Source organism: Littorina saxatilis, linkage group LG9, assembly GCF_037325665.1.
Source record: "Littorina saxatilis isolate snail1 linkage group LG9, US_GU_Lsax_2.0, whole genome shotgun sequence".
NCBI classification, from domain to species: Eukaryota; Metazoa; Mollusca; class Gastropoda; order Littorinimorpha; family Littorinidae; genus Littorina; species Littorina saxatilis.
The window spans coordinates 17,167,700-17,194,646 of NC_090253.1; the positions used below are offsets into that span (position 1 = coordinate 17,167,700).

Genomic DNA, 26,947 nt, shown 5'->3' on the forward strand with positions numbered 1-26,947 from the left:
ATGTCAGAGATAATAAAACCGGAAGACAAAGGAGGGGAGACAATCTCTCTACTGGACCTCGACGGAGATTATTTTCCCCCTGATCTGCAACCGGATGTCATCCGGGATCTCATGAAATTCAATTTCCGTCCAGATGACGTCATTATATGCTCTTATCCAAAAACAGGTGAGAATCAAGAAAGGTAGCAAAAGAAAGGAAGGAAGGAGGAGTAGAGCAGGGCCGGACCCAGGGGGGGGGGGGGGGGGGTTCCAGGGGTTCCGGAACCCCACCCCTGGAAAAAGCATGTACCTTGCTTTGAGTGTTGTTTTTTTTTACTAGTTTTAGCACCAAAACAATGCTGCTCTTAACCCTCAAAACAAGGCCCAGAATGCACCAGATTGCACAGATTTTAACCGTTTTTCAAACATTTTCCGGGGGAGCATGCCCCCGGACCCCCCTAGTTCGCGCGCCTGCTTTGCAGGCGCGCGCTTGTGGCTTCGCCACTTCGCTGATTTGCCCCCCCAAAAAAGGAGGAACACCCCCCCTTACAACTCATTTGGTCCGGCCCTGTAGAGGTAGATAAAAACAAGTCGTGTGAAGCGATATCAAAACATGTAGTCAATCTGTCGACCAGAAACTAAAAGATCAATACTGCAACACTCGTCATCGAGTCTTGAAACAATTGGCTAGCCAAAACCCGAATGCCAAGACGGGTTGCGTTGGTCTCCGCGAAACGTGCGAGCATATGGACCTAATTTGCATAAACCAATTTTCTTATGAGTACAATTTTAGAGTAAACATGATATATGTTTGGATTCAGGAAATGAGAAAGAAAATAAGGCAATTTTTGAATCTGTTATCAAAATTGAAATATTAATTAATTGTTTTATAATTTTAATGGACGTTTCGAAGCGTCCGAGCTAAAAATACAATCCCATAATCCGGACTGAGTCAACGAGTCAAAGATTGATTAAAAATTGCGGTCACTGCAGTGCGGCCTCAACTTTTTTGTAAGCGACGGATATGGCGTCATCTAAGACCTGGATCGCCCCAACAAAAATGATAGAAAAAATTGTGGATAGTATCTGGAAGACTGCGTATGTAAAGTTTCATAAATATATGTCGGGTAGTTTTCTTGGAGTCGATCTACACATACACAATAACATTCATTCCCCCATCTCGATTCCCAGTCTTTTAGAAAACATCAAAATGGACATGAAGAAAGAGACTGGAAGAGGCGAAGAAAGCAGGCCACAGCGCCATAAGTGTTACTGAATTACAGGCCAATCGCTGATTTCTTCTGATAAGATTCCACACGGAAAAACATGTAAATAACATTCTTCAGTCAAAAAACAAGGAAAGTTACTTTATGGAACGTTTGATAAAAGACAAATGGACAAAACGAAACGAGTACGAAACGGTGCACGAAGCAAAACTGGGTTCCATCAATTTCGATGGGAACAACCCGCGGGGTCTGATAGATAGAAATCACAACAAATCTCAGTTATGACCAATCCGACCCCGCCGCTGTGTACTGCTTTGGTGGAACCCAGTTTCGCTTCGTGCACCACAACCCCGGTACCTCGATGAGGGGAAAGGGTGGCCGAGTGGTAAAGTGCACTTGCCTCGGAATTGGCGGAAGCGAGAGGTTGCGAGTTCGACCCTGGGTCGGGGCGTAAGCAATTTTCTTCCCCCCTTTCCTAGCCCAGGTGGTGGGTTCAAGTGCTAGTCTTTCGGATGAGACAAAAAAAACCGAGGTCCCTTCGTGTACACTACATTGGCGTGTGTACGTTAAAGATCCCACGATTGACAAAAGGGTCTTTCCTGGCAAAAATGTATGGGCATAGATAAAAAATGTCCACCAAATACCCGTGTGACTTGGAATAATAGGCCGTGAAAAGTAAATATTCGCCGTAATGGCTTGAGATTTACTGGCCGGAATGCGTGATATATTGTGTAAAAAAAATTCCATCTCACACGGCATGAATAAATCCCTGCGCCTTGAATCCGTGGTTGAGATATGTGCGCGATATAAATTGCAAAAAATAAATAAATAAATAAAAAATTCCATCTCGCACGGCAGAAATTAATATGTAAAGCGCTTAGAGAACGTCAAGCGCTATATAAATCTCCCATATAAATAAATAAATAAATCGATCTTTGAAGGGTACAGACACGATACACGACAGATACATAACAATGATGAAAAGATTAACACTTCACCTCCAGTTGTCATGTTAGGGTTTCTCCTACATTTCAGTCTTAAAACGGACAACTCTCTGTCCAGCTGATGACAAACCAACCCGTGCGTACACCACGCAACCTCGTCTGTATGTAAAATATGAAATCGCGTGGATAAACACTGATTATCTGCTAGAGGAAGTAGATATCAGCAAAATATTAATTAAGGCTGCCATTTGCATTTCATATTTTCCAAAATATCTACTTTCTCTTGCAGATAAAAAAAAAAACAAGTCGCGTAAGGCGAAAATACAACATTTAGTCAAGTAGCTGTCGAACTCACAGAATGAAACGGAACGCAATGCAATTTTTCAGCAAGACCGTATACTCGTAGCATCGTCAGTCCACCGCTCATGGCAAAGGCAGTGAAATTGACAAGAAGAGCGGTTTAGTAGTTGCGCTGAGAAGGTTAGCACGCTTTTCTGTACCTCTCTTCGTTTTAACTTTCTGAGCGTGTTTTTAATCCAAACATATCATATCTATATGTTTTTGGAATCAGGAACCGACAAGGAATAAGATGAAAGTGTTTTTAAATTGATTTCGACAATTTAATTTTGATAATAATTTTTATATTTTTAATTTTCAGAGCTTGTTTTTAATCTAAATATAACATATTTATATGTTTTTGGAATCAGAAAATGATGGAGAATAAGATGATCGTAAATTTGAATCGTTTTATAAAAAAAATATTTTTTTTACAATTTTCCGATTTTTAATGACCAAAGTCATTAATTAATTTTTAAGCCACCAAGCTGAAATGCAATACCGAAGTCCGGGCTTCGTCGAAGACTACTTGACGAAAATTTCAACCAATTTGGTTGAAAAATGAGAGCGTGACAGTGCCGCCTCAACTTTCACGAAAAACCGGATATGACGTCATCAAAGACATTTATCAAAAAAACGAAAAAAACGTTCGGGGATATCAATCCCAGGAACTCTCATGGAAAATTTCATAAAGATCGGTCCAGTAGTTTGGTCTGAATCGCTCTACACACACGCACGCACGCACACACACACACACACACACACACACACACACACACACACACACATACACCACGACCCTCGTTTCGATTCCCCCTCGATGTTAAAATATTTAGTCAAAACTTGACTAAATATAAAAACCACATGCGAACGCGGGTACATAAGGATGTAGACTAACTGTTGCGGTAATACCCTCCTCACTGCCAGGTTCCAATTAGTCCCATTATGTACCTAAATCGGGGGAAAAACTAATTACGTCATTCATTAGCGACTATCACGTGTTTGATTCCGTTATACACAGTGAGCTTGCTGTTAAAGGAAGATGCAGTGTCTTAGGAACACAACGGTACCAACAGCAAGAAAATTGGTCAAGGAACAAAGACGCACGAAGCAATTGAAAACTGTTACGAGGGCCCCAAAGGGTTTAAAATCGTGATCGTGATTGGCGTTTTTTGACCTTTCTGTGACCGTGATTGCCGAAATTTCCATTTCTGTGATCGTGATGGGACTTTGCCCGTGATCCGTGATGACCAAAAAAAATCAAGTCTCGTGATCGTGATCGTCATTTGTTTTCGTGATCGTGATGGGCATTATTGCAAAGCATGTTATTTTCAACGTACATTTTTCACAGCTGTATCACTCTATGATCCTCTATTCGTCAAGGTGTTTGTGATCGTGAAAACAAAAATCAAGGTAACTGTGATCGTGAAAGCTAAAATTTCCCTTCCCGTGATCGTGATGATACCCCCCCCTTTGGGGCCCTCTGTTACTTTCGTACGTATTTGTTGACTTAACCTCCACCTTAACTATAAGTATAACCATCTTTTGTCCAGGCTGCCACTGGATATGGGAGATAACCCGGATGCTGCTGAGCGACTGCACAGAGCTGGACCCCACAGAAAAGGAACTGTGTATGATGGAATGGCAGAGCCAGGACACGCTTGACCCTCTGCCGTCTCCCAGGTAACAACAACATCATTGGTTTAAAAAAGATGTATTGATTAAAGTAAAGGCAATCATGACTCTGTTGCAATGAAGCAAGGAGAGCACGAACTCGGGCAAAAGCTTCTTTTTACATTTAGTCAAGTTTTGACTAAATGTTTTAACATAGAGGGGGGAATCGAGACGAGGGTCGTGGTGTGTGTGTGTGTGTGTGTGTGTGTCTGTGTGTGTGTGTAGAGCGATTCAGACTAAACTACTGGGCCGATCTTTATGAAATTTGACATGAGAGTTCCTGGGTATGATAGCCCCGGATGTTTTTTTCATTTTTTCGATAAATACCTTTGATGACGTCATATCCGGCTTTTTGTAAAGGTTGAGGCGGCACTGTCACACCCTCAATTTTCAATTAAATTTATTGAAATTTTGGCCAAGCAATCTTCGACGAAGGCCGGACTTTGGTGTTGCATTTCAGCTTGGTGGCTTTAAAACTAATGAGTGAGTTTGGTCATTAAAAATCGGAAACTTGTAATTAAAATTATTTTTTTATCAAACGATCCAAAAACAATTTTATCTTATTCTTCGTCATTTTCTGATTCCAAAAACATATACATATGTTATATTTGGATTAAAAACAAGCTCTGAAAATAAAAAATAAAAAAAATATGATCAAAATTAAATTTCCGAAATCGTTTTAAAAACTATTTCATCTTATTCCTTGTCGGTTCCTGATTCCAAAAACATATAGATATGATATGTTTGGATTAAAAACACGCTCAGAAAGTTAAAACGAAGAGAGGTACAGTAAAGCGTGCTATGAAGCACAGCGCAATCGCTACCGCGCCAAACAGGCTCGTCACTTTCACTGCCTTTTGCACTAGCGGCGGACTACGTTCAGTTTCATTCTGTGAGTTCCACAGCTTGACTAAATGTAGTAATTTCGCCTTACGCGACTTGTTTGTTTTTACCTCGCTCAACAAACATGATTGGAGTAGGACCTAGAATTCACATTATCCCGTCTGTACAAAGTTGTACAAAATAATCGTGTTTGTGCAATGCAACGCCAAATAAACCGCATAGTCCGTGCAAAATGATCGATGTTCATGGGTTCATTTCGGGGTACCGAGCACCCTACGTAACGCCAAAGATACCGATGTGTCCTCAGTTCTAAAATGATGTTTGTAGGTTCGCTGTGTCCTTTTAAAAGGATGTTCATGGGTTCATTTCAGAGTGCTAAACACCTAACGTGACGCAAAAGACAGAGCTGTGTGCTCCTTTGTTTATTAAATAAAATGATGTTCGTGGGTTCGCTGTGTCCTTGTACTAGGATGTTCATGGGTTCATTCCAAGGTGCTTAAAGCCATATGTACTCGATGACTATACACGCTAATTGCTTTACCAACAGCTGGAGACATGCTAAATTAAGTTCCCTGCAAAATATTGTGGTCTAGGACCCCTTCAATGTTGAGATATTTGAATTTTCATTTTGATCTGGATCGTCCTATTTATAGATTTGGCAACACATGTAACGTTGATGCAAGGGAGAGAACTCCGCGGCTTTGTTGACATCCTCACTTTTTCAGAGGCTAGAACAAGCTGTAATGCATGTATTATGGTCCGCGCATGGTGACATATCGTCATTATATGGTCTTATGGTGCGTTTGACATCGATTGTGGGCAAACTACACTTTGTAAACACGGGAGTGCGTTAGTATGCCTTTAAAGACCTCACCTACGTAATGCCAAAGACACCGTACCACCATATTCTAAGTTCTGAAACGATGTTCGTTGTTTCGCTGTGTTCTTGTAAATTCATGTTCATGGGTTCAATCCAGGGTGCTGAACACCCACGTGCTAACACGCCAAATGAACCCCAAGCTGCTGAACGTACGCAGTAAGATCGTGTTCATGCTCCGCAACGCCAAAGACACCGCTGTGTCCTTCTACCATCACCACCTCAAGCTGCCCGAGTATGAGTACAAGGGCAGCTGGGCAGACTACCTTGACCTTTTCCTCACGGGCAAAGGTCAGTGCAGAGAGATTTGCGGTAAAGTGTGTGTGTGTGTGTGTGTGTGTGTGTGTGTGTGTGTGTGTGTGTGTGTGTGTGTGTGTGTGTCACTGTGTGTGTGTGTGTGTGTGTGTGTGTGTGTGTGTGTGTGTGTGTGTGTGTGTGTGTGTGTTCGTTCGTTCGTTCGTTCTTTCGTGCATGCGTGTGCGTACATGCGAGCTTGTGCGATTGAACGAGCCTGTACGTGCTCATCACTTAGTGTGCATGCACTCGTTGCATGTGTAATTGTTTATTTTTGTGACTACAGTTGACTACGGGTCAGTGTTTGACTACATGCGGGACTGGGAGCGGTTCATAGAGCACCACCCAGATTTCCCTCTCATCGTCATGACCTACGAGGATCTCAAGGAGGTATGCTGACAACATAAAACCGTCAGAAATTGTCTTTATGAAGGGCTGTACGGCACCTTCGAACGTTCCTGTGTAAAACACGATAAACCCTGCCAGACTGTTACCTGCCATGCGTTGCTCAGAATCACAATAGCCCGCTCAGAGAAAAGTCGCTCTGGATTGGTCTATATGCAACGGGCTCACAGCGAGGCAAATCGCTTCACGATGGCGACGAAGAAAGCACGATTGCTGCGAGATATGAAAAAAGTTGTACTTCCTAAACTAGTAGACGATTCGGTCAGTGAAATCGTCAGAGAGAATGTAGTTATGATGGGAAATTTAGCTGGGGTAGTCCCTGAACCTTGAAAAGCGGTGGATCCCTCGGGTCACGTCGAAAACCACGCCGAGAAGCGGCGGGCGGTGGGCGAGCATATACCAAAGCCGCTCGCCGAGTGCTTCGCGAGCGCTTTCCTGCACTGCCCTAAGAAACGGCTTTTTGTCATTCGCACTGCGAGCGACCCGTGGCGAACCGCTCTGGGCAACTCGTCTCAGGAATATGAGCGACACTCGCCGTTTAGACACACGTAGACAAATTCCACAAAAGTTTTTTTTTTTTAATTTAAAATAAAAAAGAAGAAGAAGAAAGAAAGAAAAATAAACAGCTTGGCTGCTTTCTGTGAAATGTAGGAATTTGTTGCTGAATTAAATTGTAAGGAAATCTATGTCAATCTCCGAAATAATTTTAGAAATATATAATGCCAGCCTGCACACAAAGCAGCCAAGCTGTCTATTATTGCTGTGTGTACTTTGGCAGGATTTGCTCCTATTCCATGTAAAAGCCTGGACAGATCTGTGGTGGTTTACACGATGGCTTACACGATGGTTTACACGATGGTTTACACGATGGTTTGCACGGCAAGGACGATATCTTTCAATTACCGCAGTGTCAGCGGTACTGACTACTACGTAATATTGGTCAAATTTCCAAACCAGCAAAATTATCTTTGCATTTACAGATCCTACTCCTATATCTCTCATAAATCGCACTGCCACGCTATTAGTCTATATGTAGTCAAAACAATTAAATCCATGTTGTGATCGTGCTGCTTTTGTACGTGTGACCTGTCGAACCATTCGTAAAATGTCTATCTGTCTGCGAAGTTTTTAAGTTCGTTTCCGATACTACCACAATTGTACAATTAACTACATCCCTCAGTTACCCTTACATTTTAGAGACTTATTGTTGTTCGTCTGCCAAGATTTTAATTTTCCTAGGTCAGGTGTACTGATCGGGGTGAACTTGATGTTCCTTTTGCCTGCCGTTTGGGGGCAACGTCCTCATATCAATACAATCATGTAGGCCGTGTATCATATGCTACGGTCTCCTAGCGATGCCGATAAATATTAGTGAAACACGACGGGGTTTTTTCTTGCAGGACCCGGTCCGAGAGATTGACCGACTGTCCCAGTTCCTCAACAAACGGCAGGACCGCGACTTCTTGCAGAAAGTCGCCGACGCCTGCAGCTTCAAGCGCATGCGCGACCGCAAGGGACACAACTGGCTCACCAACGGAGGGGAGACCATCTTTTACCGGAAAGGTTATTACCATTTCCAAATTACCTCCCTTAAGACCCGGGGCGAGAGAACTAAGTACGCGATCAAACATAACGCTACAGTTTCCCGAACCTCGATCGATTTTCGATTTTGCGCTGAGGTGAGGGTAAGGTGGGGGGGGGGGGGGGGGGGTGGAAGAATGTCTTGTGTAAAAAATTTGTCTGAAGAGTCTGGGGGGCTTGGGTAAGGAATCGGCGGAAGAATATCTGTGTAAAGTGGCTTGGTTTGAGGAAATATTGAAGAAAGGAAAAGGATTCGTTGCCTGTTTGCCTGTATGCAGGCCCATTCCCTTTGCTCAATGCACGCGGTATCGATTCTCGAAGAAAGAAGAGAGCTAGCGCCTGTCTTTCGATTTCGGTGAGTTTCATGATTTGTTAGTTCTGTGGAATAATCACACTGACGTGAAGATTTTCCTTCTATATAGCTGGCGTAATCACTGGGCGAAAAGTCACGTTTTGGCACTATAACGTGGCATATAACATGAAACATGAAGTTAATCAACTGAATTTTGTGGCATTATACCTGTGCGATTCACATCAAGTTAGAAAAACTGCCGTAACGCAATAAAATCCCTGAGATTTTAGCGGGCTGCAAAACACAGTAAAACATCGAGTTTGGGTGTCTGCGTTTTGGACGTTTTCGCTACATTAACGCACGGCGATTCACGTCGTGTTAAACGCGTTTCAGCAGTGCGCAAAACACCACGAAACCTATGGAGTTTCGATAAGTTTTTCTGGTTTCTAAAACTTGATGTTAGAGTGTTGTTTTGATGGATTATTCTGCGTTTTCATCAGCCTGGTGCCGAACCTGCAGAATCAGACGATTATCGGCTCCCTCTCTCTCTCTCTAGTTTCTCTCTCAGCACGGTCACACACACACACACACACACACACACATACACACACTGCACATACATCATACACACACACACACCGTCACACACATTCACACTGTCACTGCACACAGCACACACACATGCACACACATACACACACACACACACACACACACACACTGTGACTGACACTGACTGACCGTCACACACACACACACACACACACGGGCACACACTGACTGACCGTCACACACACACACACGGGCACACAGTGACACACACACACACCCCTTGAACTGACACACACACACGCACACACAACTGAACACACACATACACACACTGATCATCAGTTTATAAATGTGAAAAAAAGTGCAGTGCACAAACATTTTTGGGGGTATCTCTTATTTTCTCTATAATTATGAGCCTTGTCACAGTACAGTGTACACGAGAGACTGCATTGCCCGTGCGTTGAGCAGAGAAAGTAGGTCATTCTAACCTGACTATTTAGCGCGGTCAGATTTTAGTTTTCTTCTATATTCCTTTGCACTTTTGCTGGGGTAGGCTACTGGCCGAGTTAATCGTTTTCCCATGTGTGTGGGACCTGTAAGGAATTCGAAGCGGCGAAGGACCACAGATAGGCATTTGTTCTACTCCCCCCCCCCCCCCCTCCCCGAAACATCCGTCCGAGATGGTGGCTACTGACTGGACTTGCAACTTTCTCAACTTGTACAGTACGAACTGCAGTGACTCGAATTTGAGTTTTGGGATTTCTCTTGCTCTACCTTTTCTGATAATGTTTTACTTAGCTCGTGTTTAGATGCAATACATACTGTCTCTTTACATTTAGTCAAGTTTGTGTGTGTGTGTGTGTGCGTGTGCATGTGTGTGTGTAGAGCGATTCAGACCAAACTACTGAACCGATCTTTATGAAATTTTACATGAGAGTTCCTGGGTATGATATCCCCGGACATTTTTTTATTTTTTTCGATAAATACCTTTGATGACGTCATATCCGGCTTTTTGTAAAAGTTGAGGCGGCACTGTCACACCCTCATTTTTCAATCAAATTAATTGAAATTCTAGTCAAGCAATCTTCGACAAAGGCCGGACCTCGGTATTGCATTTCAGTTTGGTGGCTTAAAAATTAATTAATGACTTTGGTCATTAAAAATCTAAAAATTGTAGAAAAAAAATGTATAAAACGATCCAAATGTACGTTCATCTTATTCTTCATCTGACATCATTTTCTGATTCCAAAAACATATAAATAAAAATATAATTTTTTTTATCAAAATTAAATTTTCGAAATCAATTTAAAAACACTTTCATCTTATTCCTTGTCGGTTCCTGATTCCAAAAAAATATAGAGATGATATGTTTGGATTAAAAACACGCTCAGAAAGTTAAAACGAAGAGAGGTACAGAAAAGCGTGCCGTCCTTCTCAGAGCAACTACTACCCCGCTCTTCTTGTCAATTCCACTGCATTTGCCACGAGCGGTGGACTGACGATGCTACGAGTATACGGTCTTGCTGAAAAATTGCATTGCGTTCAGTTTCATTCTGTGAGTTCGACAGCTTGACTAAATGTTGTATTTTCGCCTTACGCGACTTGTTTTGTTTTAGGATCGATTTTGATAATGATTGAGAAAGGAGAATAGCCGGAGTTAGTTTTACAGTCGGTTTTATGAAATTTGAGTAAAGAAGTGCGTGGTTTTTACCCTCCCTTTCGTTTCCCTTCCCCTTCTTTAGTTTGCTATTATTGTGCCTAAGAGCCGAAATGGCTGCACTCTAACTCATCTTTGATCTCCCAAAAGACTCCATAAACAAACTAGTGTATCAAGAGGCTGGCTGGCTGCCCCTCGATGAAGAAAGAAGACTAAAGTCGGCCCAGTACGTATCAAGAGCAAGTACTTTTGACAATGCTGTGAACGAAGAGCTCACTGCTGAGTTCGACACAATAACCTCGGCCTCTTACCAAAACCTAAAAAGAAAAACACCCAAAATACACGAAGCAACGATCCCACTAGCAGACTATATGTTCAACCGATATTTCAAGAAAGTGGGGGTAAACCCAGGTAGGATGGCCCACATTCCCATTCACCCCTTCCCATTTTGGTTCATGGAATCCCCCATTATCATCCCTGATCATGATCTGGGTGTAACAAAAAAAGATAACCCTGTACTTGTCTCATCAATAGTAAAAGAAATAATCTCAAACAATAACAAAGATCACCTACAAATATTTACTGACGGCTCCAAAAAAATGATGACCAAGCTGACTGTGCTTTTGTCATTCCTGACCTCAAAATAAGTTAAAAAAAATTAAACTCAACAAGGATGTGTCCATTTTCACTGCAGAAATGCTGGCTACGTTATCTTAAGAGCATGCCACTATATCAATGACCCCCCTCGACCTCCAACAAGAGTCGTGATTCTCTCCGACTCAAAACCAGCATAACTGCTCTTCAAAATGGTTCCAGAAACCGAGAAGAGCTTCAGACGGAAATATTGTTCCTCTGTCACCAGATCATTGCCTCTTGAACAGAACTGACCCTTAGGCTACGTACTTCCCCTCACACACATGGATCAGAGGCAAGGATATGGCTGACAGAGAAGCAAAAGAGGCTGTTACAGATCAAGCAGCATTTCATGACATAAAATTAACAAAGACGGGAGCAAAACACAAAATGGCCAAAGTTGCCTGGCGTCACTGGGAAACAGAATTGAAAATAGAAGGCAATGCCCATGGTTGGCTTATTCTGCCCCGACAAACAAAACAAAACAGGCCTACACTCCCCACCTCCCTCCTTAAAATACTTCTCAGAATTCGCACGGATGGCCATGGATGCGCTCACAAGTGCTTTCCCCGTCTCTGTGAATGTGGACAGTTTATATCTTTGTTTCCCGCAGTGGGGCACTGCGGTTATGAAATTAAAGGCCCCTCCTGTTTTTGGAACCGCAGGAGCTTTCTAGTTTGCTGTTAGGTAGATTTTTGGTTCCTCTTTCCTGTCATGCTCTCTTTTTCTTCATGAATTCTTTTCTTTTTTCTGCCTTCTTGCTCATTCACCTGTATTTTTTCCAAAAATCTCTTCTCTTGCCGCTTGTCTCGCGATTCATGTACAGTTTAATCTGTTAGTGTTCTGATGTAAGTCCAGCAGTAGATAGGTTAAGCCTATTTTAACATACTGGAAACTGGTAATCTTCCAGTAGGTATTAATTTAGTTTTACTAAAGCCTGCTGGGACACAAGTAATGGGTTAGTGCATTTGTAAACAGGAATCGCTTGACAAGTGGCCCCCTTCATCCCCCCCTTCCTCGTCCTGATATGGCTCTGCGTAGTCGGCTGGACGTTAAGCAACAAATAAACAAACAAACATATCTTTGTTACACCTCTTTGACCGCTGCCAATCACTCCAGCAAGATTTCTGCAACCTACACACCCTTGTCAACGAACATAACCTGAAACCCCATGAGTTTTTTTTTAGATAAACATTGCACGCTTCAATGGAAGCTAGCATACACCCTGTGTCTCTCAATAGTAGAAGGCTGAAATAGGATATCTGTTTTAAAAAAAAACCTGATCTCCGTTCCTCACACCGAGCTTTTTCTTCTTCATTGTATTATTTTTCCAGTTATCTATTTACTTACCTATTCAGCCAAAAATATAACAATATCCCACATAACAAAAATTAAAAAAATAAGCCTACAAAACCGCTCCAGTCCAACCATATTCCGCGTACACAATCTTTACTTCCCAATTTGAAATATCGCAAAAGACTTCCAGATATAATTATAACACGATCATATATGTGTTCTCTGGTTGCATGTTTGTTCAGTGTCTTGTCCCCACATAAAGCATATTAACTCTACCTGTCCTAAAGCAAGTTGCGGTTCTAAGAGGACGTTAAAACTAGTTATCATCATCAACACACACACACACACACACACATATAAAAGAACCCATGTATATTTTTATGATTGTTGTTTTGGTCTGAATACAATTTGGAATCTTACTACACTCTTGTTAATTGATTTTACATTTTGTTGTCAGAAGTATTTTGTTCGTCGGTTCGTGTCTGGTGCGTGTGGTTTGAATGCCGTCCTGTCAAATGTCTTTTAAAAACACATTCACGGTAACATCTTCGACGCAGACACAGACAGTTAGGAAGGGCTCCTAATATGGACCACTTTTTGTTTCATGCTGATAACTAGCTTGTTTTCTTGCGAAGAAGTTTTATTTTGTGTTTGGTAGTCCTTTTCTCTTAGGTTAACCGTTAGGCCTTATTAGAGTGAAATAGCTTTGATAAACATTCAACAAAAATTAAATACAGACAAAATCACAAATGGTCCATAATAGGAGCCTGGGCGCCTAATATGGATCAGTGAAGCGGCCTTCACAAATCACTGTAAAAAGCCCCCTATACTTCAAAATAACATGATACAACTTAGTGTACAAGTCAGTCTAATTCAAATATGCTTTAGATTGATCTGTTTCGGGTTGATGAGAGCATTATTTGAAGCACACCAGGAAACTAAAGAAGCTTATCAAAAACAGAGTGAAAATAAGTGAAATTATCAACTTCCACGAAAAGAAGACTTTTTTTTTTAAATCTCGAGGACTAGTTATAGGTTATTTCCAGCAAGCTTCTTAATGAATTATTGAAAATAGCTTTTAGCTTTTTTTTCTCGATTTGTTGAAGGCGGTCCATATTAGGGGACTCGCACATACTTTGAGATCTTGCTAATATTTTTTGTTTGCACGGTAAAAACTCGGGGTCAACCCTGCTAAAATGTAACAAATGCGGTCTTAGCTGTCATATATAGCAATTTTTGTGTGATAAAAGCTTTGGCTGTGGACAGAAACGAGTCCGTTTTCGGCGGCAAAGCCGTTTAGAGTGAACGCTGCCAAACTGAGTGAAAAAAAGAGAAAAAGCCTAACGGTTTTGAGATTTGTGTTTCTGCAATACAGCGAACAAAACTTTTTTGAGCGCTCAAGCGCCGTTAGTTTTTCAGAACAGGAGGTGGTCCATATTAGGAGCCGGTCCATATTAGGAGCTACGTGAAGCTACCACCGCTCGGCTTTACACACACACACACACTTTTAATTAGTTGCTTTTGGCAGCGCACACGGCCTCATCATCTGAACTTGAAACAAGATCGCGTAAGGCGAAAATACAATATTTAGTCAAGTAGCTGTCGAACTCACAGAATGAAACTGAACGCAATGCCATTTTTCAGCAAGACCGTATACTCGTAGCATCGTCAGTCCACCGCTCATGGCAAAGGCAGTGAAATTGACAAGAAGAGCGGGGTAGCAGTTGCGCTAAGAAAGATAGCACGCTTTTCTGTACCTCTCTTTGTTTTAACTTTCTGAGCGTGTTTTTAATCCAAACATATCATATCTATATGTTTTTGGAATCAGGAACCGACAAGGAATAAGATGAAAGTGTTTTTAAATTGATTTGGACCGAATTTAATTTTGATAATAATTTTTATATATTTAATTTTCAGAGCTTGTTTTTAATCCGAATATAACATATTTATATGTTTTTGGAATCAGCAAATGATGGAGAATAAGATAAACGTAAATTTGGATCGTTTTATAAATTTTTTTTTTTTTTAACAATTTTCAGATTTTTAATGACCAAAGTCATTAATTAATTTTTAAGCCACCACGCTGAAATGCAATACCGAAGTCCGGGCTTCGTCGAAGATTACTTGACCAAAATTTCAACCAATTTGGTTGAAAAAATGAGGGCGTGACAGTGCCGCCTCAACTTTCACGAAAAGCCGGATATGACGTCATCAAAGACATTTATCCAAAAAATGAAAAAAAACCGTTCGGGGATTTCATACCCAGGAACTCTCATGTCAAATTTCATAAAGATCGGTACAGTAGTTTAGTCTGAATCGCTCTACACAAACACACAGACACACACACGCGCACACGCACATACACCACGACCCTCGTTTCGATTCCCCCTCGATGTTAAAATATTTAGTCAAAACTTGACTAAATATAACAACTACAAAACACAACAACGTACAACAACAGCATGGTTGTGCCTGTCGGGTTATCAGTCACCATAAGGTGCCTGTACTTGTCAGTCTCTCTTTTTAGATCAGTGCCAGTGGCCTGTGCCGGCGATAGTTTGGTAACGTCGCGCAGACCGCGCATGCGCCATGTACAGTAAACTGTTATCACAAATGGCGGATAAATCTAACTCGTGCAAAGAAACGTTTCAAAACCAAGCTTTATGGACGTTTTTATGACTACGTACTCCAGCAGACATCAACTTGAGGTCGACGTGTGTGGGGTTTGCTCAAAATACGTAAGTATTCGTCAGCCGTTTGGCTTCTCGAATTAAGTTTCAACTTTGTCTCTGTCTCGAACCACAGGCGGAAGGTATTCACTCAATCACTGGACCACAACTTCCTTATTATGTACAGTGTTTGGTATTGAGTAAGAAAGTAGTCTGGTGGTCCAGTGGACGATACCTTTCGCCTGTGCTCGAACCAAATACTAAGCTTACCAGTTACCACACTGTCATACTCATAGGGCCAAAAAAAAAAATAGGTGTGGTTACGGTAACAGCCAAAAAAAATAGGGTAGGTAGGTAGGCAATCACTTTTTTTTTTTTTTACTTTTTTTTCTAATGTGTACAATTTAAACCTACTTGACAGGGAAATAAGTGTGCGACTCGGGCGCTTTCGCTTTCATTGCGTTTTTTGCACTTTTTTTTTTTTTTTTTTTTACAAATGTAATAAAAAGTTATAGGATCGGCCCCTAAAAATAGGGTAGGTCGGGTTACCGTAACCACACCTATTTTTTTTTTAGGCCTAGTCATAGTGATAGCACTGATACATTTGTACAGGTAAACATGGCTGTTTGCTGAAAATCAGTCTTTGTGAAAAATTGCAATGATGTCTCTGAAGTTTGATTCAGTCCCTAATTCATTCAGTGATTCATTTTGATGGGACGTCAACCCATGGTGAGACTAATAATGATATTTGATCGTATTCTGCCAGTGCCATTGCCAACTGCCATTGTTGTTCTTGTGTGCACTAATTAGTAATTTACTAGCAATAGGAGTTCGAGTTCTACTATAGTAGTATTTTACTAAATCATTACTACTAGTACTAAATACTACTGCTACTACTAGCTTTAAACAAGCTATGGTTTGAATGACCAGCTAAATGCTAATAGTTAATAAGTACATTATTTTTGCATCAGCGAGGTATACATAAATTTAACGAAGTGGATTCACAGCGCGCGTCGCGTTGTGCAGCGTTGCGATTTACAACGCGCTGCACTACGAGGAACGCTGCGATTCACGACGCGCGATGTATTCTGCCGATACATTTCCTTCACAATCGCAAAGTTTACAACAGCTACATCTATCTGATCTATTTGAGAAATAAAACTGTCAATAAAACGAAAAACAGAGCTGAGCCATTCTCTCTCTCTCACTCTTTCAACTGAATTCACCAGTATATCGCCGCGTCGATGTAAAAACGTGCCTACCTCTGCTGAACAATCCTTCTCATTGCGGTCAATGCGCATGCGCCAATCTTGGACTTACAAAAATGCGACCCTTTGACCGATCGAACCATGGGTTAGGGTAAGGCTAAGGGTTAGGTTGTTCACGACCTGATTAATCTCCCCATGTTAGCGCATGCGCATTGACCGCAATGAGAAGGATTGTTCAGGCAGAGTTTTCAGTTTGTGACACCGACCTTGAATACTTGGCAGTCATACTCATACTCATATCACTACATGTCATTGCAATGGCTTCTACTATATATGGAAAGGAGCTGAGTTTTTAAACTGGGATGACGTTTTTAAACAATTATCCGAGTACAGTGCCGCGGAACTGTTAATCGGTGTCACACCAGTTTAACACTTCAGCAGCCATTTTGGAATTCACGCATGCGCAGATCATTTTTTCAGCGTGGGTTTTTTTTCAGTTGATTTGAACGCGTATATTTTTATATATATTTCAGTCTGCATAAAGTGCAATTTTGTAGTCTTGCAGCCCTGAAGTTGCTTTCAAAGAAAGACTGTAAAATGTTGCTGATAATCATGCATACATGTACAAAAATAAAGCGCATCAACAATCTGCGCTGGTGAGAGCAATAGCCGCGCTCTGGGAATCGCTGCGCTGCACAACGTGCCGCGCTCTGTGAATTGCCGCGCTGCACAGCGCGCTGCGCTCTGTGAATCGCTTGCCTAAATTTAAATATTTTATTAAAAAAATACCGCATGGTTTTGCTTGACCAAATCATTTATCAGCTAACAATATGCTTTTATTTCAGTTGGACCTGACTTGAGCATGGTTCCGTTGTCTCCGCAACAACAGATTGGTTACTCAAGAATTGCAGGCATGTCCAGTTTGCAGCATGTGCAGGCTGACCCCGCTGAGTGTGAAGATCTGATGGCTGATCTAGACACAACATAAGCTGCTTGACACTATTCCAAGGTAAGCAAGAAGCTTTGAAAATAGTTACTTAAGTGTTACTTAGTAAGTGTACATTTTTGTGGGTGAACCATCGGTAACCGTCCCCGTCCCCCCCCCCCCCCCCCCCCCCACCCCTCGACACCCACACATACAAACACGCACACAAACTTGGGTTTGTACTACAACTATTAGTATTAACTACTCTTCATAAATGAGTTATGTAATTCATCAGAGGTTTGAAGTCATTATGGTTTTGCAAATTAGTAAGAGACTATGTGGGTGCATGGATTCAGTAATGCGCAATTAATACATGCAATACTCCTGCTGGTGAGTTCACTACAAACAGGTACTACATTAGAACTGATCTATGTTATTTGTTAATGAGGATGATTAATCGTAATCTCACTGTCAAACTGTCATGATACTATTGCCATTGACAGTGCTAGATCACTTCATAAAGTTATTTTAGTAAGTAATCATATGATAATTGATATTGATAATTTTGATAAAGTGATTTACTGACGGTGACAATGACATGTTATCTTCATACTATTCCAGGTACAAGATGCTAAACGTGCAGATATCAAGGGCTTGGGATTTCGGCTCCTGGAGATGCTACTTGTAACTCTTTTGTGAGTACCGATGTATACTGGGTGTTTTCTCAGTTTTTGTCCGCTGTCAGTGTGAGATTTATATTGTGGTACAGTGGAACCCCCCAATTTAAGACTCCCTCCTTTTAAAGACCATGTTTTCTCAGACTTTCTGTTCACAACCTCTGTAAAATTACCCCCCTTTTAAGACTCCCTCCTTTTTAAGACTGAATTTTCTCAGATTATTGTAGGTCTTAAAAGGGGTGTTCCACTGTATAACCTGTTTTTCTAGTTTCATGGTTTAGCCACGACTCACTTTGAATGAGGGTCATCTGCCAGGCATTTAGCTGATTATCTGATAGTGATAAGTGATATTTATTAATTTGCTATTTATAAATTACAGTTGCAGTAAACTAACACTGTCGCACAAAGTATGTGACTTTAAAAAAAGATTTGTTTGTAATCATGTGAGCTCTGTCCACTAGATGATGGAGAAGGGAATTTTTCCAGTTGAGTCTGCAACATGGATTTTTCTCTCTCAGGATAACAAATACAGCAGGGTTCGTACAGGTCATGGAAAACCTGGAAAGTCATGGAATTTGATTTTTAATTTTCCAGGCCTGGAAAGTCATGGAATTTCAATTCAAGTCATGGAAAGTCATGGAATTTAAAAAAAATAAAAAAGAAAGAAAAATTAACCTTTAGCACGCCAGCGGCGATTTTCGTTGCCCAGCCATTCCACCACCCCCCCCCCCCCCCCCCCCGCGATTTGCGTCTCCAGCACAAGGCTTGTTCGTATGACCAACTTCTCGTTCATATTTGCATACGAGAATAACGGTATTTTTAACGGCACTTGAGCCAAAGCGAGGCTCACTTCCTTCTGTTATCTCGTCGTGTCGTCTGCGCTGCATTTGAGTCGGTTTCATTGAAGTTTTTGAGTCACTTGAGAAAAAGTGACTCTATGTAATCGGTCAGTGTTAGTCTGTCCGGCCGTCCGGCCGGCCGTCCGGCCGGCCGGCCGTCCGTAGACACCACCTTAACGTTGGACTTTTCTCGGAAACTATCAAAGCGATCGGGCTCATATTTTGTTTAGTCGTGACCTCCAATGACCTCTACACTTTAACGATGGTTTCGTTGACCTTTGACCTTTTTCAAGGTCACAGGTCAGCGTCAAAGGAAAAATTAGACATTTTATATCTTTGACAAAGTTCATCGGATGTGATTGAAACTTTGTAGGATTATTCTTTACATCAAAGTATTTACATCTGTAGCCTTTTACGAACGTTATCAGAAAAACAAGGGAGATAGCTAGCCTTTTCTGTTCGGCAACACACAACTTAACGTTGGGCTTTTCTCGGAAACTATAAAAGTGACCGGGCTCAAATTTTATGTGAACGTGACTCATTGTGTTGTGAATAGCAATTTCTTCCTGTCCATCTGATGCCTCATATAATATTCAGAACTGCGAAAGTGACTCGATCGAGCGTTTGCTCTTCTTGTTTGTTTTTGCATCGATAAAGTACTTTAGCGCTTCGACAAGCAAGATGGAGGATGATGAGTTTGAAACTTTCTTTCAGTTGTTTCTTGACAACAAAAAGTATGCGGAATTGGAACGAATTACCGAGGAAGATCTTCGCAATGAACTGTGTATCGCGGTGAAAAAAATGACAGTTCGTCAAGTCACAGTGACGGTTACGAAACAGAATTTACGAAAGTGCAGATGGATACAAACAGTGGCTGGTCCAGTTTAGTGAAATGACAGGACCAGCAAACATTACCGATAATCTGACTGCCTAGCAAATGCTTGACTTGCTTGTCGAAGAGACACTGCGTAGAAACTGACTCAAATTCAGTGCAAAGCAAGCCAGTGTCAAAACTGGCAGTGACAAGACGTAAAAAGTTTGCGTGTTCGGAAATGGCGACCTGTGGATCTAGTCATGGAAAATGTTATTGAGGCTCATGAAAAAGTCATGGAATTTTGTTTCTAAAAAGCAGTGGGGACCCTGTACAGTATGGAAGGAAAAATTTAGGGTTGGTGTGGCGATAACAATAAAGATATGTCATAGTGACTTGACTAATTGATTTGAATTCTGCTGCAGGTCAGTCGCCCCCCACCTCCTGCTTTGCCTACTACAACTTCGAGGAAATACGACAGGACACCCTTCAGCTTGCTGCACCATGGTGTCTCTTGGAGAACAGCAAGGAACAGATACAGGTGGGGTCGGTTGGGATACCGTAAACAGACTATTTTGTTTTGTTGGCCTTAGCATAGAGTCTGGGGATGTGAGATGTGCATGATGTGTTGTTTGAATCTGACAGTGATTGTATGAATTTTTTATACATGTATTGTTGTCACGCGCTTTGAACTTCTGATAAGGCGCTTTATAAATGCCCGTTATTATTATTATTATTATTATAAATAGATACACACTTGTAAACTTATGTTAGTTTTCACACGTGAGCATGAAGGAATGTGCCTTTATGAGGAATGTATAGTGGCTTGCAATATTGAATTTGAGGGATGTTTGCAGTTATATAATATATTAGCACAGCTCAGTTTTCTTGAGGGTTCCATGAGAATAGTGAAATTCTCCTTTGAGGACTGAAAAATATCTTGGATAATTGGTCTTAATTGGAGGGGGGGGGGGGGGTTTAAAAATAAGTACATTCACATGTGTTTTTCATTTTCGTTGTGTTAAGGTGGGGAGGTCCTTCTCTACTTCTTTCTTTGTTTTCCCATTGACATATTTTTGTTCTTGTCTATATTTTTTACATAGGTTCACCATTAGTCCTCATCCCCAGCCGACTGTTTCCGCTGAAGCCGTGAAGGATACTTCTTCATGTAGGCGTGGACATCTTTTTCGTCGCCATGCAAGGCTTCCAGTACCATATAATTTTGTGAATACTCTGGGGACCTGTCATCGACTTTGGAAGGACGCTTTATTTTATAACACTTTGTACCCCATCTTTGTTGACCAAGATTTTTTAAGCCGAGACCAGCTGTGCTGCAGCAGGTCACTCAGAATTCTAGAAACTGTGTATCAACAGGCTAGAATGCTGGCGTTAGATCAACGTTACAGGAAGCGACTGAAGCTAACCGTCTAGGCAGGATGCGGATATGTGCCGAATGAGAACAGATGCAATGTACATAGTGACTGTGTGTACAGATATATATCCATACCTGAACTTTGTTAGATAAATTATCAATCAATCAATCAATATGAGGCTTATAGTTATATCACGCGTATTCCGTGGGTACAGTTCTAAGCGCAGGGATTTTGTTTTGATTTTTTTTTTATGCAATTTATATCGCGCACATATTCAAGGCGCAGGGATTTATTTATGTCGTGTGAGATGGAATTTTTTTACACAATACATCACGCATTCACATCGGCCAGCAGATCGCAGCTATTTCGGCGCATATCCTACTTTTCACGGCCTATTATTCCAAGTCACACGGGTATTTGGTGGACATTTTTAGCTATGCCTATACAATTTTGCCCGTCGCGATATAACCTTCGTGGTTGAAAACGACGTTAAACACCAAATAAAGAAAGAATACAATTTTGCCAGGAAAGACCGTTTTGTCAATCGTGGGATCTTTAACGTGCACCCCCAATGTAGTGTACACGAAGGGACCTCGGTTTTTCGTCTCATCCGAAAGACTAGCACTTGAACCCACCACCTAGGTTAGGAAAGGGGGGAGAAATAAATAGCGGCCTGACCCAGGGTCGAACACGCAACCTCTCGATTCCGAGCGCAAGTGCGTTACCATTCGGCCACCCATGCCGGTTGTTATGATCGCCACATTTTAGGTCCCCCCCTCCCCCCCTTTTCAAACTTCCCCGCTTTTAAGACCTTACGTTTTTGGATTTTCTGTTCACAACCTGTTGTGCATTTACCTACATATTAAGCAGTGTTTCTTGTATAGAATATAGTCAATGTTTGTAAAGATTTTAGTCAAGCAGTATGTAAGAAATGTTAAGTCCTTTGTACTGGAAACTTGCATTCTCCCAGTAAGGTCATATATTGTACTACGTTGCAAGCCCCTGGAGCAGTTTTTTGAGTCACTTGAGAAAATGTGACTCTATGTAATCGGTCAGTGTTAGTCTGTCCGGCCGGACGGCCGTCCGGCCGGCCGTCCGTAGACACCACCTTAACGTTGGACTTTTCTCGAAAACTATCAAAGCGATCGGGCTCATATTTTGTTTAGTCGTGACCTCCAATGACCTCTACACTTTAACGATGGTTTCGTTGACCTTTGACCTTTTTCAAGGTCACAGGTCAGCGTCAAAGGAAAAATTAGACATTTTATATCTTTGACAAAGTTCATCGGATGTGATTGAAACTTTGTAGGATTATTCTTTACATCAAAGTATTTACATCTGTAGCCTTTTACGAACGTTATCAGAAAAACAAGGGAGATAACTAGCCTTTTCTGTTCGGCAACACACAACTTAACGTTGGGCTTTTCTCGGAAACTATAAAAGTGACCGGGCTCAAATTTTATGTGAACGTGACTCATTGTGTTGTGAATAGCAATTTCTTCCTGTCCATCTGATGCCTCATATAATATTCAGAACTGCGAAAGTGACTCGATCGAGCGTTTGCTCTTCTTGTTGATTAGTGCTTTTGTGAACAAGAAACAATTGACAAGTGGCACTATCCCATCTTCCCCCTTTCCTCTATCCCATCTCCCCCTTTTCCTGTCGCAATATAACCTTGAATGGTTGAAAACGACGTTAAACAACAAATAAAGAAAGAAAAGAATTCATCAACGAGTGATTACTGCCTCACCATAGCAGTTAAGCCAGTCTTACTAACTCTTACTTTTATTAATGTGCCGTGATGCAAAGACGTTGAGCAGTTTTCAGATGTTTATGAATCTAGGGCTTTCAAAATTTACTGACATGTTGGACTCCATGACATCCAAACATGAAGTTCAGTTACCCCTTTTCAACTTTGAAGGTCACATTGTAGGCGAATTTTTAGCAAAAAGTTGGAACATTGGTGTGACTGTTCTTACTCACAAGGGAAGTGATTTAGTTATTTGCTGATTTTTATTTTGTATGGCCTTCTTTCACCCATGTAATCATTCATAAATGTTCATACCCAAGGGAAGTAATTCACATATATATCTATGGCCAATGTTTTCACAGGGCATCTGCCCCCCCCCCCCTCCTAACACACACTCACATGGGCTAAAACTTACATGGCTTTTATGGGTATGACGCTCTTAATCACAAGGGAAGTAATTTACTGATGGTGTGTTTTCATTTCATGTGGCCTTCACCGATTTGAATAATTTATTTTAGCTTATCCAATTATAGTGTGGATGAACACTGTCTCCACTCAAAATAGTCCTTTGCTATTGTACATTGTGAATCAGCATTTTTGTTTTTGTCCTGTTTGAATAAAGTGCAATAATTTTACAACCAAAGTGTTAATGTTAAAGATGTTTACATAATGTGTGAAGGATGATGCATTTGAAAACTAATATTGTTAAATGTCAATTGACCTGTGACAAGTCAGCAAAGTGCAATATCCAAGCATGAAACCCGCACACAATTCCCAAACAACATGCTTTCTTTTCCACAAAATTCCATCCAGGTGAAAACAATTATGTGAACGTCATAACATGGTGTTTTTTTACATTAATAATCAAGCCTAACACCAACTAACATGGTGTTAATAGGCATTTGAGCAAGCTTTAACACCAACATAACATGGAGTTAATAGGCATTTGAGCAATCTTTAACACCAACATAACATGGGGTTTTGCATGTTAAACCAGCAATAACATGATGTTAATCACATTACAAGCAAGCTGTAACACCACCAAAACAAGCAGTTTTGCAAGTTAAGTCTACGATAACATGATGTTACTTGGCGTTAAACCAAAGCTTTAATGCCATCAAAACTTGACATTTTTGCATGTTACAGACATGCTGTAACATGGTTTAACATGATGTTTTGACCGTCGCAAAACGCGCTGAAATTCCAGGCAATTTCGCAGCGATAACTTCAACAAAATCCAATCAAAATCTGGCGTTGTCGTGAACACCAAAATGTGATAAACCCATTGAAACTTGAAGTTTTGTTGGGATTTTGAGTAGTTTTGTAAGATACAAAACGCCACTTTTCGCCCAGTGAATTAGAAGATAAAATGTCAAGTATTGGTGGGGAATATCGCGATCAATTGATGTGAGTTTACTGCCTTCAGGAGAGCATTTCTGGAACGTGTGTGGTGGGGGGGGGGCGTACGTGCGTGCGTAGGTGCGTGTGTGCGTCAGTCAGTGTTTGTGTGTGTGTGTGTGTGCGTACGTCTGTGTGTGTGTGTGTGTGTGTGTGTGTGTGCTGTGTGTGGGTGTGAAAAACAAGTTCAACGTGGTACAGGACGATCTATTTGATGACGACGACGACGACGATTATGACAACGACGACGACGATCACGACGACGACGATGATAATGACGATGATGATGATGATGACGATGATGATGATGATGTTTCAGGAGAGGTAGGAGACTGGAAGAACTGGTTCACGGTGGCGCAGAACGAGCACTTCGACAAGGTCGCCCAGGTCAAGATGGCGTCCTCCTGTTTTCGCCTGAAAGAAACGATAGACTTATAGACTTGACTATATAGGCTGGTTTAGCTAGAACATATTTAACCCAGGTTCGCTGTCGTGTTTACCGCCACAGGTCTGTTCCGAGATGGATAATGGTTTGCTCAGGAAGCTGCCATGCTGGGGACTTTTGGCATGAGTTAAACATGAATGATGTTTTTCCGTGTAAAAATTAGAAAATATTAAAACAAAAGGGGGAAACAAGTCGCGTGAAGCGATATAACAACATTTAGTCAAGCTGTCGGCATCAAAGTAACAGATTTAACACCAACAAACAGTCGTCGCCGCGACTATATTTCAGATAGTCTCGACTAACCATGCACATACGGGTCGTCTCGGCGTAGCGTGCAAACGTAGCAGAGTAGAGTGTTTTTACATTTAGTCACGTTTTGACTAAATGTTTTAACATTGAGGGGGGAATCGAGACGAGGGTCGTGGTGTATGTGTGTCTGTCTGTCTGTCTGTCTGTCTGTCTGTCTGTGTGTGTAGAGCGATTCAGACTAAACTACTGGACCGATCTTTATGAAATTTGACATGAGAGTTCCTGGGTATGATATCCTCAGACGTTTTTTTCATTTTTTTGATAAATGTCTTTGATGACGTCATATCCGGCTTTTCGTGAAAGTTGAGGCGGCACTGTCACGCTCTCATTTTTCAACCAAATTGGTTGAAATTTTGGTCAAGTAATCTCCGACAAAGCCCGGACGTCGGTATTTCATTTCAGCTTGGTGGCTTAAAAATTAATCAATGATTTTGGTCATTAAAAATCTGAAAATTGTAAAAAAAAATATTTTTTTTATAAAACGATCCAAATTTACGTTCATCTTATTCTCCATCATTTTCTGATTCCAAAAACATATAAATATGTTATATTTGGATTAAAAACAAGCTCTGAAAATTAAAAATATAAAAATTATGATCAAAATTTAATTTTTGAAATCAATTTAAAAACACTTTCATCTTATTCCTTGTCGGTTCCTGATTCCAAAAACATATAGATATGATATGTTTGGATTGAAAACACGCTCAGAAAGTTAAAACGAAGAGAGGTACAGAAAAGCGTGCTATCCTTCTCAGCGCAACTACTACCCCGCTCTTCTTGTCAATTTCACTGCCTTTGCCATGAGCGGTGGACTGACGATGCTACGAGTATTACTTGACTAAATGTTGTATTTTCGCCTTACGCGACTTGTTGTTTGCTTGCGTGTGTGAGTTTGTGTGTGTGTGTGTGTGTGTGTGTGTGTGTGTGCGAGCGTGCGTGTGCGTGTGTGTATTTGTGTGTGTGCGTGTGTGTGTGCGCGCGATTTGTAAAGAAAAACAAGACATTCTCTGAAAATTATCAAATGAGATTGCAAAACAATTCAGCCATCAAGGGAAACAATCTTTATTCAGACAGACGTTTAGACGTTAACGAGGTTACCGTTCTTCGAGCGTTTCCCTGTATGAAACTCAACAAGTGTTTTTTGTTGGTTGGTTGGTTAGTTTGTGTGATTGTTGCTGTTGTTCTTTTGTTTTTTTTTTGTTCTTGTTTTGTTTGGTGTGGGTTTTTTTGGTGTTTTTTTTGCAGTGGCACGCTTTTTAAGCGATTTATTTTTTTACCTGTATTCTTGTACATGTTTTGTCTTCTTTTTCAGTCTGTCAGTCGTACTTTTACAGACACAGACTCACACACACGGCACACACACGGCACACACACACACACACACGGCATACCATTCTTTGTACTCATTCTTATGTAGTCTGCAAATGGCTTGCTGAATCCATAACTCAAACTGCGCTGTCAGCTTCACGAGATTTGTTCAGCACCGAAGTATCATCATTCAATTAAAAGAATAAATATATAATTGGATCAATAAATACTGCTCAGCGAAGAAAGACTGGTGTCAGCTTCAATATAAGTTATTGTGAATCCATCATTTGAAACGATTTATGTGCTTTTGTGTATTTTCTTTCAGTGAATCCCTCTCTCTGTCTGTCTTGTTTCTATCTGTGTGGCATTTGTGGTTTTTGTGTTAGGAACAAACTAGACGTGCGTATTTTAGCTGTTCATGAATGGTTTTTTAATTTTATGAAACATGCATCATGGAGAAAAAAAACTGTGCCACAGATGCTTGCGCGCATAGGCGTGTGTGTGTGTGTGTCAGTGTGTATGTGTGTGTGTGCGCGCGCGCGCTTTATGTACTCGTTATTGTCCGCGGAGACTTACTCTCTCTGTCTCTGTGTCTCTGTCTCTGTCTCTCTCTCTCTTTCTTTCTCTCTCTCTCTCTCTCTCTCTC

At 41.1% G+C, this 26,947-nt stretch overlaps 1 protein-coding gene and 1 long non-coding RNA gene across 2 annotated transcripts; both read left to right on the forward strand.

Moving 5' to 3' along the window:
• LOC138977114 (sulfotransferase 1B1-like) lies at positions 1 to 25,370 on the forward strand. The gene is made up of 6 exons (XM_070350023.1): positions 1 to 166; positions 4,039 to 4,168; positions 5,980 to 6,170; positions 6,460 to 6,563; positions 7,979 to 8,141; positions 24,559 to 25,370. The coding sequence occupies exons 1-6, from the start codon at positions 1 to 3 to the stop codon at positions 24,675 to 24,677; spliced, it is 873 nt and encodes a 290-aa protein (XP_070206124.1). The 3' UTR covers positions 24,678 to 25,370.
• LOC138975501 (uncharacterized) lies at positions 15,165 to 23,484 on the forward strand. The gene is made up of 5 exons (XR_011458657.1): positions 15,165 to 15,327; positions 17,312 to 17,475; positions 18,013 to 18,086; positions 20,144 to 20,259; positions 20,822 to 23,484. It is a non-coding gene; the product is annotated as an uncharacterized lncRNA (long non-coding RNA).
• Positions 25,371 to 26,947: the final 1,577 nt, after the last annotated feature.